This window comes from Pyxicephalus adspersus, chromosome 4 (assembly GCF_032062135.1).
Source record: "Pyxicephalus adspersus chromosome 4, UCB_Pads_2.0, whole genome shotgun sequence".
NCBI classification, from domain to species: domain Eukaryota; kingdom Metazoa; phylum Chordata; class Amphibia; order Anura; family Pyxicephalidae; genus Pyxicephalus; species Pyxicephalus adspersus.
This window is the reverse complement of record NC_092861.1, coordinates 137,489,535-137,508,012: the sequence shown is the minus strand read 5'-3', so window position 1 is coordinate 137,508,012 and position 18,478 is coordinate 137,489,535. Positions and strand designations below refer to the sequence as shown.

Genomic DNA, 18,478 nt, shown 5'->3' with positions numbered 1-18,478 from the left:
TATATCTTAGTATGTGAATGTAATTATGTGTGTGTCTGAGCATGTTTATATGCATCTATCTATCAGTCTGTGTGTCTATGCACCTGTCCTTACCTGTGTGTCAGCCCCTGGCAGTGTACATGCAGGTAGTGCTATTGATGGAAGCTGTATGCTCCCTGCAGTGCAGTGTCTGGCCACCCTCCTACCTGCCCCCTTTGCTCTGTCTGTTTATCTCAGCCTGAAGACATCCTTCTCACTATTGATTGCTCAATCTAAACACAGTAAAAGAGGAAAATAGTATCGGACAGATGCTGCTCATTCGTGAGTAACAGGTTCAGTGCAGGCTGTAGCGCACCATTATCCTGTAACTTAATATTGAGCTGCTATAGCTGACTAAATATCAAGTCTTTCCCTTTGCAGATTGCAGCCTGGCTCTTCCCTGTGACCTTCAAGGCTCTCCTATAACTAGCAGGACCAATCATTTCAATTGAACCTGTGAGTGGTATGGAAAATTGGCTAAATCATATAATATTAACTCTATTTCTCTTTAGGAAATAAAGATGGATAAACAGACATGTTTATAAAAGAAAGAGAATAATAATTTAAACATATAGATAGAGGTATTAAGTATCTGTTGTGCAAGATTATTGATTAAAGGCACCACAGTACACTGCAATCATCCATAGAGAAGTGGGGTGCAGTGGTACCCGAAGCCCTTGGGGGAAGCTTTTTGCTAGGGAAATGATGAAATACTTATATCTTGTTCACTTGACGTTTTCTAGACCTGCTGCCTTGTCTGAGTATCCTCCCTGTGATGTTAATATCTACCTTGTCATATACACACACTCCCACTCTCTGGATCACACAGCTACTGATGCCCATTCTCCTCTGCCACAGCTACCCCTGCATTTATCATAAAGCCCTCCATGCACTGGGGTGTTCTCCCATCACTGTGAAGGTCAGGCAAACTAAAGTGTTTATGGAGACAGACAGACATACAAAAAGCAATGGCACCCAATGTACAGCATCAGAGATCAGAAATGTCTCCATAATGTGTGCATGTGCATGTATGCGTATGTGTGTGTAAAAACATTTATATATATATATCTATATATATATATATATATGTATAAATATTGCTTACACACACACACATATATATATATATAAACATATATATCTCTCTATATATAGATATATATATATATGCGTGTGTCAGTATTAATATTTCATCCATGTAACAAATAAAATGCAATCACCATTGATCCTCAATTTAATGTTATTTACCGGTTGCAGCTAACAATATCGTTTTACATATTTAGCTTCTAAATATGAAGCTATAGCATAATTACTGCACATCTTTTATTATTAGTATTTCCTTTTACTAATAATATGATTTTGTCTTATTTGCTACACTGTTACATTTCTTGATTTTTTGCCTGTGTCATGTGATTTAAAACAGAGTCATGAGAATTTCTCTTTTGTTACCGCAAGAATATCATTCTGCTTTTGTTAGGATTCTGTGTTACTGATTGCACAATTTTAATCATTATTTTTATATAATAATAATTATTATGATTAAAAAATCAGATTTGAACAATTTAGGATTACATATCAATTGTATTTACATACTGAATGTAATTTCAGCTGTTAATTTTCTGATTTGCTTGATCTGTTTTACCTAAGCAAACTTGTTGCATTAAAAGCGGATTTGCTCATCTAATTTATTTATTATGAAAAGAATAATAAAGTACTAATCGGGAACTAAAAAACGATTGAAAAAAACTTGCTAGGATTAAATGTGAGTAATAATGATAGTATAGAGGAGCTACATGACAAATGACGCAGACATAGTCTGTAGCGGTGCAGTGTAGATGTGTAAATATAACTTACCCCACCTGGCAAATGCAGGGTGACACTTGTGCAGCTTGCTCTGGAGCTAAATTCAGGTAACAGGAATTTTAAAAGAGGAAATAAAAAAAAGACATGGGTCAGGTGAGTTTGCCACTATAAGATGCCCATGGCAGCGCGATGCCCAGGTGCAGCTCATTGCGTTTGCGCAGCCCGAGCCCCATCGTACTCATCTTAGCGCCTGACTGGGGAACTGCTAGCAAGTCCAAGCCACTCTCGCATGATTTTCTCTGCGGCGTTTCCTGTCTTTAGATTTCCACTAATCTGATTTTTTTCTAGAGCTGTAACAAGTATTTTCTAAAACTGAGGGGGTTCCCTAAAATCATAAATACCCAAGACCCTGAAACAGGAAAAATAATAAAAATAATTTAATGAGATGGTAAAACTAGAAGCAAAAGGTTCTTTTGTATACTGGGGGGTCTGCAGGATCTCAAGGTATATTTAATTATAGAAAAAGAGGACAGAATCATTTCTGATTTGCTGAATAAAAGGACCATTTTGTTTATTTTCTTGCTGCTAGGGGTAAATCTAGGGGTTTGTGTATAAATGATGGGATAGATAGATAGATAGATAGATAGATAGATAGATAGATAGATAGGTAGAATATAGAGAAATGGTTAGATGGGTGGGTAGATTACAGATAACAGAGAAATTGAAAGATATGTAGGTAGATATACAGATGGATAAATAGAATAAAGATAATAAAGAAATTAGTAGATATGTAGATAGGTGTAAAATAAATAGAATGCATACATATATAACAAAGAGATGCGTAGATGGATAGATAGATAGATAGATAGATAGATAGATAGATAGATAGATAGATAGATAGCATATAGAAAATAGAGAAATGGATAGATAGGTAGATATATTTTAGATACCAGTGAAATGGATAGATAAGTAGATAAATGCGAAATAACATACATACATTCATAGATTATTGTTAATAAAAAGATAGGTAGATAAATGTAAAATAGATAGAATACATAGATACCAAAGGGTAGATAGATATAAAGATAAAAACAATAAAGAGCGAATTGATAAATAAAATAGATTAATAAATAAAACAGAAATAAATAGTATAAACATAAATAGATGATAGTAAAATAGATTGATGCATACAGGCATAAAAGCCAAATATATAAATAGATATATAGATAGATGGAAAAATGATTCGATACATATCTACATATACATATATAAATATATATTGCGCAAAACACTTTATTGGTTTTGTCTTTATATAATAAAATGATTATGTCTGTTACAGTTCACTTCTGTATTTTGAAACGTCTGGCATTTTGCTTTTTAAAACTGTCAGGCTTGTTACAACCCCCCCCCTATTTAGTAAACATTCATAGGAACATTGTACTTGCAAATTGCGATCTAGAAACCCCTGAAAGCTTCCCTAGATTGCCCTCCATCCTTTTTATATATTCATATTATTGGCAGCTGAATGAGATTTATTTTTTGAAATGAAATCACCTGTGTTTACCTGTGTGAGTGCTGAGTATAGTGCACATTTCACACGGGTCGGATGCACTGTATACACAGCTGACACGATACAGTAAAGAGCAATGCTTTCCCCAAGAAGCTAATGAATACAGGCATTTAATTAGACATGAACTGATTTCTAGATATCTCTCTCGGGTCTGCTTTTTTTTAAGGGGAGGGAGCATAAAATACAGCTAATCAAACCCCTTGTCATGGCCAAATTCTCCCTTGGGGTCTTTCAAACATTTGTTTTGAATAATTCACTTGAAGACTTGAAAATACTAATTGATTTTAAAGTACAACCCAAGGGGAGGAGGCAGCACACAAGCTGCAAATTACAGTCCCAGGAATATACAGTTGCACCTGAGCTTAAATATATAAGCTAGGGCTTGTGATACAGTATCCTTCCTATAGAGTAGAGCAGCTACAGGAGATCACTATGTGCTTTTCAAAAGTTGTTACACAAAAAAAAAAAAAAAAAGTTTATTTTTTAAATATAAATAAATGCATTTTAAATATATTCTTTACATTCTATCCTCAAAATCATAATTGTTTGAAATAAATTATAACAAATCATATGAATAAAATAATATTGGCAATATTTAAATAGAAATTGTCCTGTAACAAACACTGGCACTTACACAGGATGTGGTCTTTAATTTTAAAATAGTTGATTTTTTTTCCTTTGCAATCCCTACAAATGTTCTACTGGAGGTGGTCTAGGAAAGAAAAAAAATTAAAAAAAGACACAAAAAATACTTAGAACCATATCTAGAATTTACAATGTGATTGAATAATTTTAAAACATGAATAAGTACCTGATACAACATGTCAACATGTCAGCATCTTTGTTTTTTGAGAAATCTGCACAATGTTAGTAACAAACTTTTTTTTGCTAGTTTTTCCCTGCAAGAGTTGGTCCCATTCATGAAGGGATTGTGATGCAATTCATTAGAAGTAAAGAGTTGACATAAGGTAAATCTACATGGAGAGGGCCTTTCATTCTGTGTGAGGGGAAAGCCTCATTAACAATCTCTAACAAGGCGTGCAGATGTTGGGATTGGACAGCCCCTCCATAATACCGGGGCCCTAGCAGGATGTCCACTTAATGAGGGTCAGCAGCGCTGGCCATGGATAGAAAATTCAAATTTCATCCCTCACTACCCATTTTCTTTTTGAAAAAAAAAAAATAAACAACTTTAACACATTTTCAAATTTGTTTCCTTTATAAGATTTTTTAATAAACAGTGGAGGAAATAAAATAACAAACTTTCCCCGTCTTGCCCAAAGTTTGCTAAGATTAACCCTTTGCCAGCCAAGGGAGGGCTTGGCATTAAGAGAGCTTGTCAGGAGCAAAGGGGTTAAAGGTTTCTTTTACTTTCAACATAATTGTGTTTTCAATGGATTAATGGACGAAAATGTGCAATATGATGGGGCATTTTTGGAGTTTGTGACAGAATTATTAAAATCAGCATGATGTCTTAATGACATGTCATTTATCAGAATGATGCTTTCTTTTTTTTTTCCTTCTTCCTTCATCCACATCCCAGCTTTTGTCTATGTCTGCATAAATAGTGCATTACCCCCCCCCCCCCCCCCAGTTTAATGAGTCTCTGCAGCGTCCTGTGCGCTCCAGACACCGGGGCGCAGTGTGCACAGCTAGATAGCGCTGCGCTGTGTCATTTGGGGGGCATCTGGATGTGCTGGGACACTTTATAACACTTTACTGTGTAGTGTAAGCAAGGGGTTAATTCGTTCATAGGTTTCAATAACCTTGATGTACGAATTACACTGTCTCTGTGAATTTAATTCTACACACAAGTACATACATACAGACACACACATGTAACATTTTTATATCTACACACATATTAATAACCCCACAGTAACATAATATTAACTCCCCACATGCACATATATATATATATATATATATATATATATATATATATTAATAGATATAAAACACATATCTACACGCACACATAATTCATTAATAATCACACACATATGTAACATATTTTAACCACACACATACATGTGTCATATATATGTATGTGCAACTTTTTCTATGTTCACTGCAAACTTATATATATATATAAAGGTATATATATATATATTTATAAATGTATATAATTATATTCAGTCTTTGTACCCCTCACTCTCTTTCTCTCCCTCTCGCTCTCCATATAAATATATGTACAAAGATTGAATCCCTGAATCCCTATGTGAGTATATTTAATTCCACATGTGTGTCTATCTATACTATACAAACACACAAAGCACACACATGTAGAAATATGAACAATTCCACATGTAGAAATGTGAACACACAACCTGAATGATGTACAGTGGACCTTTACCTACATACATAGAATAAAATAATTCCACATTTTTGGATTCACACAGATAACACTTTTTTAGATCATAGAATTCATACTTATAACTACTTTATGTAAATAAGACACACAAAACATTCGTGGTATGTAAACCTATAAATACAGCAATGTTGCGCATCAATGTGTATGAATGACATCTCCCTATACACACCCATACAGACTTGTAATAACACTGTATATATTATTATCATCACACAAGTGCAAAGAGGAATTTTAGCAACTTATCTGACACTAGGAGGTAAGTGATGAAGCTGTGGATGAATAGAAAGTGATGTCAAACTCCCCTTCTACACCAGACTCATCAATGGAATATGGAGTGCAGCATTCTAACCTCTGTGATTGCTCCTCAGCAGCACAAGAGATTCTCCATCCTCCCCATAGTATACTGTCAGGCCCCCGGTGAGCAGCAGCAGTGAGTGAATGACAGAGGCCAGTTCAGAGTGTGCAATACACAGGATTCCCCCAGCCCTGCAGAGAGACACAGAGAGGCACACAGACAGCATGCACCCAGCAGCACAAAGGCAGACTTGATCTTGGGAAACAGTGCACAGCACCTGCAGCCTGACTGCACACTAATCCCCCCTCTCCCTGTCTCTGCTCTCTACAAGATGGGTCCATTTCATTTAACTATTAAAATGCCTAATCCCTCCACCCCTATTTAAATATTTTTTTTCCTCTGACCCCCCATCTACAATAGCAAAACCCCCAAAAGGTCAGCAGCAGTGCTGGAACAAGGCTTAGAATCACAGGGAAGCGATTGAGCTCAGTGAAAAGGGGCTGTAGAGGGAACTTACAGGATCCGGAAAGGATTTGCAGCCTGGACTAGAGTGCTGTGTTCTTGTGCTGTGAGCTCTTGTCTCCCTGCTGATGGCTGCCCAGCTCAGACCATTAATGCTTCCATCTCAATACATCACCATCTTCCAACTCTACATTTCAGGCAATGAGAAGATTTTTTTTTCTAGGGGGGCTTCGCAATAAGCCAATTCCATTGATAGTTTTTTCAGCCAGCAGCTGCAGTCATTAAAAGGCATTTGCCCCCCTTTACACAAAGATGGAGCGCCAACAATTATCTGCTTGTGCATTTAAGGACATAAGAATGTGTCTGTAACAGGCAGGGCGAGCCCAGTCCCTGCCTGCAGTCTGCTGCACAACATGCATGATATATATATCATATATTTATATTTATCATATATATTTATATATATAGGGGATGACAATAGCTGGAGCCTGAATGCAAGATTCGTGTATTCTCTACTCCCTGGCTAATTATTCAGGTTAATTCATTTAATTTCTAATGGTTCAAGGTATATTATGGCAATGATGCAGTAAGATAAAGAGCAATAACCCTCTCCTCCAGTCATTGCCATAATTACTGTGTATATACACACAGACATTAGTTCATGACTGAGTACTGGTGTCTATGATTGTCCACTGGGATCAAATGCATGTATGAGGTCCCATATATTGTGTGTGTATTTATATATATATATATATATTTTGCTTCCAGGAAAGCCATTGGAACTCTCAATAATTAATCCATATATCAATGCTTTACAAGTAAAACTTACATTATGTGTTATTTTTCAGGAGTGCTGCAGGTTTCATATCACCTCTCATCTGATCTGTTATGTATTTACACTGACATCACTATTTCAAAATTTAGGCTATTAGTGACGTCACTACTCATAAACCAAGAAATGACATCACCAATGAAGATGTATGAAGAATGTATATTTTACCTTGATATTATTATGTCACTGTGTGTGTATGTGTGTAACTCGATCTTACAGTTAACTTGGTGATATGTTAAGCCCTTAATTACTCATGGCTCATTAGCTGTACTACTAATAAGTCTTCAGGTTTGAAGCAATCCTATTGGCTCTCCCTGGCTGTAACCTATGTGTGGCCCCTGTGCATGTGATACCCTGAGCTGCTTCAGCCATGGAGGGGAGCAGTCTCAGCCTCCATTGCTGTCCCCTTTTCTTCTGCTGAAGTTGCATGTCACGCTATGTCTCCTGATTTAATTGTTATATCTGTTTTCTTTTCAGGTTGGAAGTAGTTGGGGCTTCTATGCTTTGCCCCTAGATCTCCATCGGAATGCAGAATAGATCTTTAAAAAAAAAAAAGTTTGAATTCCTGAATGATTTTTTTTTTTCTTGTAGAAAGGCGGCTTAGGATAATTATTTCAGCTTTACTGAGGGCAGATTAGCAGAAGTCTGGGTGCTGCGTTTCAATACGCGTTGTACATGCCTTTACAATGTGGCTATTGTTTGCTACTGTGTGTGAACCCATTCAAAATATACACTTTTTAACACCAAGCAAAGTCCTGTCTAAATATACACAGTAAGGCTGGAAAGACTTCCCTGACCCGTACAAATCTCTGTAAATCACACTGCCATAGCTACACAAACTCAACAAAGAAGAGAGAGATGCTGATTAAATCTTCTCACCTAATAAGAGAAAGTTGGGGGAGCTGGGGGGTCCTATAGGTATAGAGGGTCCTGTATTGCTGCACCCCACTGACATGTAGGGGCAAGATCAGATCATGCAAAACCTCAGAGCAAAAACTGCTGGGGAGGAAATTCTATTCAGAGTACAGGTAGCTATGTGATATGTATATCTAATAATATGTGTAATAAATATACATATATATATATATATATATATGTACAGACTGGAGGTCATTCTCTTATACATTACAAGCAGGTATGATAAAGTTATATATGTATATGCATAATATGCATATCAGCTAATAGACTTTATATCTATTAGCATTAGGCAAATACATTCATACATCACTATATATATATATATATATATATATTACTCATATTATTATATTATTATATATACATATCACAGAGCTAACTGTACACTTAATAGAATTCCCTCCCCAGCAGTATATATATATATATATATATATATATATATATATATATATGTACTTTATATATACTTTGTATTATTTCTATGCAGCTATTTGATTATAGAAATGAATGTAACCTAAGTTATACAATCACATCAAAACTTTCCACCAGGCAGCCCTTCCATTCTCTCCAATGTACCAATTTAATAAAACAGCTCAGACTTGTGATACCAAGCTGCAGCATAATAATATTCCAACAGATTAATTAGTATATAGGTCTATATTGTTCATGAAATATGTGTGTATTATATGTACCATTGATCATATATGTATATGTAACATTGATTCCTATTACTTTGCAGTCATCATTCTCTCTCAATGCGATACCAGATACTGCCAATAGAACCTATTTGTGACACAATAATACAATTACTTTTTTTTTTAATTATGACTTAGTATTTGGTCTTCAGCAACATTGTTTTAAGAATATATACTAAGAAATAATACAACATATCACTACCTTCCATGGCATCACAGCTCTCTAAATAGAAGATCATTTTATACAGCAGCATATTTAAGTGATAAGTAACTCAGTGCAGCTGTCATTATCATATTATATTATAAAACACAATTCCAAGAGGGGACAAAAAGTTTTCCGAAAAAAAGTTAATGAAGAAGTTGCAGAAAGTTTTATTTATCTGAGCATTTTGTGGAAGCAGAGAGTCTATGCCCCCCTCCTGTTGGCAGCCTTGTCCATAGCAGGCTGAAGGGTGGCAGTGCCAGGCTGCCCACAATCTGGTGCCTGAGCTGCTGATAGGGTCACCAGGATGAGGATGCCTCTAATGATCTCATCTCTCTTTTTCTTCCCCAGCACTATTAGTGTTCAGATGGGCAGAATGAAGTGAAGCTACGTGCAAATCATGTGTAAATTGTCTCAGTTAGGAGCCCTTTAGTGTATCCCAGCCTGGCCCATTTAACTCCCCCCCCCCCCCCCCCCCTTCTTCTTCTTCTTCTTCTCTCTTTCCTGCTCCCCTTCCCCCACACTTCTTCTTCTTCTCTCTTTCCTGCTCCCCTTCCCCCCCATATCTCCTTTAGCCTCGTTAAGATCACAATAATATTCCACCCACTAATTGCTCATCCCATTCAGCAATCACATTATTTGATCCCTTATTTAGGGGAAGGGGAGTAGCAGATTAGATAAACCTCCAGCAAGCAGCAGCAAACATCTCCCCCTCCCGCTCCGCCCCGTCCTCCTCCTTTTCCCCTTGGGGGCGGAGCTTCTACGACGTAGTAGGCGATGATTGGCACGCTTGACAGTGATTGGCAGCGTCGCTATGGTGACCGCACAACGACACCTGGTAGACCAATAGAAAAGCGAAACAATGTTTCAATGCTGCACTCAGTGCGGATGTAGGGGAGATATTATGAGGCCGGTGTCATTAGGAGATTGCTGTTGAATGATTGAATGTTTTTTTCTTTTTTTTTCTCTCTGTGATTCTCTCCGCGGTCATTCCATGGTGTTCCGATCTCCTCTAGAGCTCTATCCCACCCACTTCTTCCTGCCAAACTTCAGCGAGCGCTCCGTGCTCCTGGCCAGCGGCGGCTCCCGAGCCCCGGAAGAGCTGTCAATGTTCCAGCTGCCCTCCCTCAACTTCTCCCCGGAGCAAGTGGCCAGCGTGTGCGAGACGCTGGAGGAGACCGGGGACATCGAGCGGCTGGGGCGCTTCCTGTGGTCGCTGCCTGTGGCCCCGGGGGCGTGCGAGGCCATCAACAAGCATGAGTCCATCCTGAGAGCCCGGGCCGTCGTGGCTTTCCACACCGGGAACTTCAGGGATCTCTACCACATCCTGGAGAACCACAAGTTCACCAAGGAGTCCCACGGGAAACTGCAGGCCATGTGGCTGGAAGCCCACTACCAGGAGGCCGAGAAGCTCCGGGGCCGCCCGCTGGGACCGGTAGATAAGTACCGGGTGAGGAAGAAGTTCCCTCTGCCCAGAACCATCTGGGATGGAGAACAGAAAACCCATTGCTTCAAGGAGAGGACTCGCAGCCTGCTGAGGGAGTGGTACCTACAGGACCCTTACCCCAACCCCAGCAAGAAAAGGGAACTGGCCCAGGCCACTGGACTCACCCCAACACAAGTGGGCAACTGGTTCAAGAACCGAAGGCAAAGAGACAGAGCGGCCGCTGCCAAGAACAGGTCAGTGCCAGGCACCTGTGCCCATTCTATACATTCACAATAAGGTGATCATGTCATCCAGGTAATACATGGAGCAATGCAATCGTACAATCTATGAGAATACAATCTATCATAATACAATCTATAATACAATCTATAATAATACATAGAGCAATGCAATCATACAATATATAAAAAAAAAAAATTATGAGAATACAATCTATCATAATACAATCTATATTAATACAATCTATAATAATACAACCTATGAGAATACAACCCATAATAATACAATCTATAATATTACATGGAGCAATGCAATCGTACAACATATGAGAATACAATCTATAATAATACAATCTATAATATTACAATCTACGAGAATACAATCTATAACAATACAATCTATAATATTACAATCTATCATAATACATAGAGCAATGCAATCGTACAATCTATAATAAAATAATCTATAACAATACTATCTATGATAATACATAAAGCAATGCAATCATACAATCTATGAAAACACAATAAAAATACAATCTACATAATAAATAATAATAGTAACACAAATTCTAATAATAATGCAACATCTCCTAATGATATATTCAACTCATTCAGACAAATATATACAAGATGCATAGCAAGTATATTAAAATATATAAATGGAAAAGTATATGGAAAGAACAAATTGTTTAGCAACAGAAGTTAAATAGTTTATAGTGAGAGAGAGAATTATATATATTTATATATGTGTGTGTGTTTTCTCGTTCTCTCTCTTTCCTTCTATGTATATATTTAAATACATATATAACTTCTAAACTTCTGGCACTAAACAATATATTGACAGAGAAAGGGAGAATGATATATATTATACATAGGAAGTATATAAAACTAAAAATAAATAAAAAATAATATAGATAGAAGGAGTGGTTTCTTATCAGTAGTTAAATATGTATATAAATATGTATGTATATATATATATATATATAATTATATATATATATATTTATATGTATTACGTCATTGGTAAGATTCTCATTGGCTTTTAATATATATCAATAACATTTATGATTAAAGAGAGAGAGAGAAAGAGAAATATAAATATTTATACGTATGTGTATGTATATGTATAGAGAGATACATCTCTCTTTATTTCTCTCTGTCTCTCATTGTTGTTCTCTAAATGTTATTCATATATATATTAAAAGCTAATGAGAATCTTACCAATGACATAATATAATGTTATATATCCTATTCATGTTTCATATCCTATATTAAAGTAATAAATGTATCTGTGTATATATATTTTTATATTAAATAGCACATTTACAGAATGAAAGATCATTTTAAGATACTTTTATATATTTTATATATATATAAACATATATATATATATATATATTTATATTGCCATGTATATATATTGTCATGTTTAACGTCACTTGATTACCCATTTTTTTTTAAATTAAAGTATTTAAAGGATCTTTCATTCAGTAAATGTGCTATTTAAGATAATATATATACATTTAATACCTTTTATATCGGATATGAAATATGAATAGGATATATAATATTATGAATATCCTTTAAAATAAATATTTATGATTGTTTGTATACGGACCTCATATTTTGGATCACACACAAACACATAAAGATTTAGAAATGTGACATGGAGACTGAACACATGGAGAGATTTCATTTTCAATGCTGTGTAAGCCGAATCAAAGCATTTCCACAATATTCCCATATATGTTGTGTTATATATCTCCAATAATAATATTATTTTGACTGAAGTCTATAACTTACTTTTTATTGATAGTAAGGGTTTCCTGGATGCCCCCCCCCCCATACTTCCAATGTAGAGATGGATCAGGGGGAGTTAGAAGTAGGAAAAAGAGAGGAAAAGCAATGTGTGTGCCCCCATTCCTGCCATTATCCCCATCTCATGTACATGGCTCCTGATTAGGTCTAGGTGATGCACCTCAATTCTGGAAGGCTAAAACCTCTGTTAAGTAGCTTCTCTGGGCTCGTCCTGATTTCCATTTAATTAACACAGCAAGTGTGTAAACAAACGTGCAGTGTACCTATTGTCTGCTGAAATTCATTACATTATGTCACTGGCAGGCTGGGCTTCATTTGTACTGAGCAGAAAGACACTGACACAAATTGTTTACCTCTTTCAATGTTGGTTAGGGCAAATTAGGGAATTACAGCAGCTAGGCTTAAATTGTAAACAAGGTTAGCTACAGGGGGGCTTTGTCAACAGAAAAGGTATTGACAGCCCCAGAACTGCACACTATATAACTCCTAATAATACCTGGGACCCCCAACAAGAAGCAGGGCAACTTATAGCCACCATGGACTAAAGTATACCTCCCTATAGATCCAAATTCACCTCTACATCTAATACACCCACACACCTCTAAATAGATATAATAATATGTCATCATTAATAATTTTACTAAGAATTGTGTAATGCTATTGTAATATAACAAGTCCTGTCCATTGCCGTGCAGCTCTTGTATGGGGAGTTTTGGCCTTTTCATTGACTCCCAAAGAATAATTTACACATTCTTGGAGGTTTTGTTAATCCTGCTATAATATTAGGTCCCTGTAGAGGCAAAATTAAATTATTTTATTTGTATTATTTAAAAAAATCACATACAGTGCAATGTTAGATAAAGGACTGGAGGGTTGAAGCGATTCTGATAAAGTTTGGGGTGTCATTTTTTTATTATGGTTTTAAGATAATTATAAATTCAGCATTTAATAGGACTTATAGATGTGTTCATTTATTTTGTGGCTGCAAAGCATAAAATAGGAAATCGTGGTGTAAATAACTTTTTATAATTGTAATAAAATAGTTCACATAAATGTAGCGGTGAACAGATCTCCCTATATATCCCTAAGAAAGTAAATAAATTGTTCAGGAATGTAACAACAATGTGATAGTATTGAAGGAACACGTGAAACAGTAAAATAGTTCAATGTGAATATCAATACGAATACTAATACTTGAAAACAGTCCAAAGTGAATATATGAATAGGAATATGAACACAATACTATAAAATAAAAGAAGAAATATTTAATATTTCATCTAAATATTTAGAGAATTCCTGCCATTTACTGGGTAACAAAATCTAAAGTACAACTTGCGACCTTTATTCACTTCTCTTTGCAATGTCGCGTAAAGTTTGCAAATATGAGATTTGTGTTTTTAGCTGTTTGCTGGAACTTTTTGGATTTTTTTATTATTAAGATGAGTAAAGAAAGATTTTATGTTTGTGAGCATATGATATTGTTAGGAGGCAGGGTGGGTAAGAGGTGCCAGGGTGCCCTTGTGGTGTGGTAGTACAATACAAAAATTAGACCCCCTGTGTTTGTGGCAGGAAAAAATAAAATTGTCCCCTATTTGAATATTTACCATGCTGTCTATGGTGTCCCCCTTACCAGGCTTCAGCACCAGTCAATCGGACAAAGTGGCATGCGGTCGTTGGCAGATCCGGGTTGCCCTACACACAGTTCGGCAGAGTCACCCTCCACAGCAGCTGCCAGTCCGACCACCAGTGTGTCCAGCCTGGCAGAGCGAGCTGAGACTGGCACCTCCATCCTGTCAGTCACCTCCAGCGACTCAGAATGTGATGTATGATAGCTAGGCAGACCCACTCATGCCAGACCTAGAAGGGACTGATAATGGACCTGAACTTCCAGGGACTGTCACATCTAGAGGAGGTAAAAAAAAAGGTGACACCTAGACTCCTAAAGGACAAGCACCACAACTATTTGCGCTTATTATGGACGCATGACCACTTGCATGAATCATTTGTTTGTGGGGACTTTATTCTAAACCTCTCCGTTCCAAAAAAAAAGAAAAAAAAAAGAAAAAAAAACCTACCCAGGATCTCCAGGAAGAGGAAACACACTCATATCTCCACCTCTTCTCAGTTATTATTATTTCTTTTTTTGTTATTTATTTTTGTCGATTTATCTCTTCTGTCTGTTAAAAAAAATCAGAGTATTGGTCACTCCAGATGCAAACCTTTTCTGTAATTTTTTTAATTCTTTTTTTTTTGTTGTCCAGCTGACAATCATTTTTATTCGTATAAGCACCTTTTTTTCTACACCTCTGTCACTGCCTGTGTGGGTTTACTGTTTAATGTGGAAAAAGAATAGTTTATGACTGTAACAGATTTTTATTTTTATTTCAAGATTTTATATGAATTATGTATATCTCAATGATGAGGATGTGTTCCCAGTTGTAATATATGTGTAGAAATGCTTGTATATAATATTTCTAATTTGTTTCCCTAATATTTGCCCCCATCCAATTTTTTTTTGTTGGAGTTGTTCTCCATTATGGAAGGTTCCTTCTTTTCTCTCTCTGATATTAACTTTCACCCCATTCATCCTGTTTTCTTTCTTTCTTTCTTTCTTTCTTTCTTTNNTTTCTTTCTTTCTTTCTTTCTTTCTTTCTTTCTTTCTTTCTTTCTTTCTTTCTTTCTTTCTTTCTTTCTTTCTTTCTTTCTTCCTCTCTATCTTTTCTTTCCTTCTTGGAACCCCAAACCCTAGACATACTTTTTTGATACAACCGTAGTCATGTTATGCAAGAACTTTCCCCCCCAGGGCTATTCTCAAGGCCCACTTAGAGCGCTTACTATAATCTTGTCTGCTCTGCGTGTTCTGTACAAAGTTTCTCAAATACAAAACTTATTTCATTATTTTTTTCCTATTTCTTCTGCGATTCTGGTGTATTCGTCATCGTCCTCCAGATCCTTTATGAACTCTCTAACCTTTCCTTCCCTCGATTGCACTTTCTGAGTTCTTTGAGCCAGGGTGAGGGCTATGGACACAATGCAAAGGGTTAATCCACATCCTGAGTACTTCAATGTATGGCAATATATAGATGCTTTTGTCTTTGAAATATTTTATTTTGTCCTGAAAACAAGTTTGCAAAAAATGCCTAGTCAGTGCAGAGTCCATTAACCCTTTAGAGCACACTCATTTGATTTTCCCCCAAGAATAAAACAAATAATTGCCTGGGGTATTTTTAAGTAATATAGGAAAGCTAATTCCTGATTTTTTTGGGATTGCAGTTCATTCAGGCAGGTCACTTCTCTAATGCACTACGCCATCATTAGCATTTACTAATCCCAGACTTTGTTAATTGTGTATTTGCAAAATTTACAAAAAGCAAAAAATAACCTTGTCTCTCTAATTAGTCTGCAACTCCTCCCCTGACATGAGTTTGACTTTTTTACCTATTTTGCATAGCTTGCTGTATCCAAGCACTAACTTAATGCATTAACTTTTTTGCCCCAGGCTGCTTATCCAGCCGTGAATAACACCAGCTGGATTGTAAACTTGTTTTTACTTGAAAATACATTTTTATAATCTTCTTATAACTCACAAAGAAACGTGCTTGGAATTTCATGTCCACTTCAAAACAAATGTTTCACTTCCGATTCACTTCTTTTTGGGGGGCAGGATCAGTCTATGCCTCACCATGCAACAGAAAAGTCCAACTAAAAGGTTATTTATTCGCCAGATTCTCCAGATTCGCTGGATGGTCACAGGGGAGGTGCTGAGAAGAGCAAGTATGATGTGAGTAGTCAAGAAATCTGAAATAAAGGGCGCTCGTTCTAGAGAAGGTCTTTTATTTATAGAAAAAATATTAACTGAAGATGGTGCTATTTGTCAGTTTTTTGCGCCTGAAATGCGGTGGCTTTTTGCGCCACATTTGTCTCTCGCACATTGGAGACTGATTGCCTTGTGTTTCTGTATTGCTATTCCAAAGTGTACAATGTCATAAGAAGTCATCCAGCATGGGCTAGCCATTAAGTATTATTTAGCTTTTTTATATTTTTAATTCATTTGAACTTCCACTGTCAATATTATTATTGAAGGTGACAGTATGTATCTGGCACATCGGCTTTCTTTATCTCAGTGGTTTGTTGGCACTGACACTTTTTTTCTGAATTTAAATTGTTACAATCACTTGGGTCAACATCTAAATCTCAATGTTTTATCACATAGAGGTATAGGAATAAAATACAAAAACTTGACTCAAAAAATACAATTCCACCAGCTCAGTATTCACTTGTAAAACTATTCCAAAATCAGAGGGAGTGAAAGGGTTAATGCGATTCTACCAAAAAAAAGTTAAAAAATTATAATTTATATCCTCCAATAATAAACACAACCGAACATTAGGGTCATGGGATCTGTTTTTATATATTGCTGTGTACATTGACGTTCAATCCCTGCACAATATACCCCTCCCAGCGTGGACCTAGTATTCAATACCTGTATATAATGTGTAATAAAAATATAAAAAATCTCTGACATCATTATATTCAGTCTGGTTAGTCACCCCCACCCCTTTCTTTCTTTTTTTTAATATAAATTAATTTTTAAACAGGTTTCTTTATTTAAAGTTGAGATTAAAACAAGGATGTTTGCATTTTTTCTTTTGTAAGCTATAATTAAATTCTTGGAGAAATCTTTACAGATACGATTGCTTTATTTTGTTGTGTTTTTACGAGTTTGTGTGTCGGTTGTGCGGTGTGATAAGTGTTGCAGTGCAATCAATATATATGAACTTTATTTTTTTTAATCTGTGCTATATATATATATATATATATATATATATATATATATAAATAATTATATAATTTTTTTTCAAGTGTGCTGAATTTGCACCACTTGGATTGGTGCAGAATGGGAATATGGTGTTTGATGGTGTTTGCCCACCCAGACAATATCACACAAACAATGATGATTTAGGATTTGCGTTGAAAACTTCAATGGCTGATTGAGGTGTAAATCTATGAAAATCTGTGTGTTAAGCTCCCACACCAAATCCATCTGCCTGGGGAAGATAGGGCCTATCAAACCAAGCAAAGCGGGCAGCTTTTCCTCTTTACTTGGTAGGACCTGATCCTTATCAGGAGGCCTTCTTCAGCTCCCAGTTCTTAGTTTATTATCCAGGACCAGCCAGGATGAGGATGAAGATGAAATTACAAGTGCATGCGATCAATACCCCCAGCTTGGGTCTGTGGGCAGATGGCACCAATTCACAATCACATCAAGACCACAAACTTCTCAAAAAGGACTACAACGTCCCCATCTTTCGTATAGGGTAGTATGTGTGTGTGTGTGAATAAATGGCATGTTCCTGACTGTCTACTATATTAAATAATAATAAATAGCAACACAATATATATTTATATATTAAATATATGTGCAAGTTGCAAATAGGGCTCACCAATATCTGTATAGATGTTCCATGGAACTGCAGAAACAAACTAGGACACCTGACAATAAATATGCTACCCTCCATCTATCTATATAACAGATATATCTAATAGGCTGATGTACTGGAGAAGTTGAGAATCCTTACATAAAAAATGAAGGTGCAGATCACATTAACAGAAATCTGCTTTTTATAGGATTGGATTATTTAAAGTACCTCTACACTGTTTATTGATTTGAAATATTTATTAAGTCAGTTTTTTTTTTTTATTCTTTCCCTCTTTTTTTAGCTTAAGGTGTCAGTAAATCATTTTTAATTAGAAAATGTCACTTCTCTGTAAGTCTTTAGGCATACAACACTGACCTCTATATATATCTTCATCGGATCTATA

General features: G+C 36.1%; 1 protein-coding gene across 1 annotated transcript; it reads left to right on the top strand.

Annotated features, from left to right (window-relative positions):
- The first annotated feature begins 9,993 nt into the window (after positions 1 to 9,993).
- Positions 9,994 to 17,346, top strand: SIX3 (SIX homeobox 3). Its single transcript, XM_072409768.1, has 2 exons — positions 9,994 to 10,849; positions 14,289 to 17,346. Exons 1-2 carry the CDS (start codon positions 10,107 to 10,109, stop codon positions 14,482 to 14,484), a joined length of 939 nt encoding a protein of 312 aa, XP_072265869.1. The 5' UTR covers positions 9,994 to 10,106; the 3' UTR covers positions 14,485 to 17,346.
- Positions 17,347 to 18,478: the final 1,132 nt, after the last annotated feature.

Coding starts and splice junctions, on each gene's coding strand:
- SIX3 (XM_072409768.1), top strand. CDS start 10,107: ATGATTGAATGTTTTTTTCTTTTTTTTTCTCTCTGTGATTCTCTCCGC. Junction 10,850..14,288: donor GCGGCCGCTGCCAAGAACAG/GTCAGTGCCAGG, acceptor CCCCCTTACCAG/GCTTCAGCACCAGTCAATCG.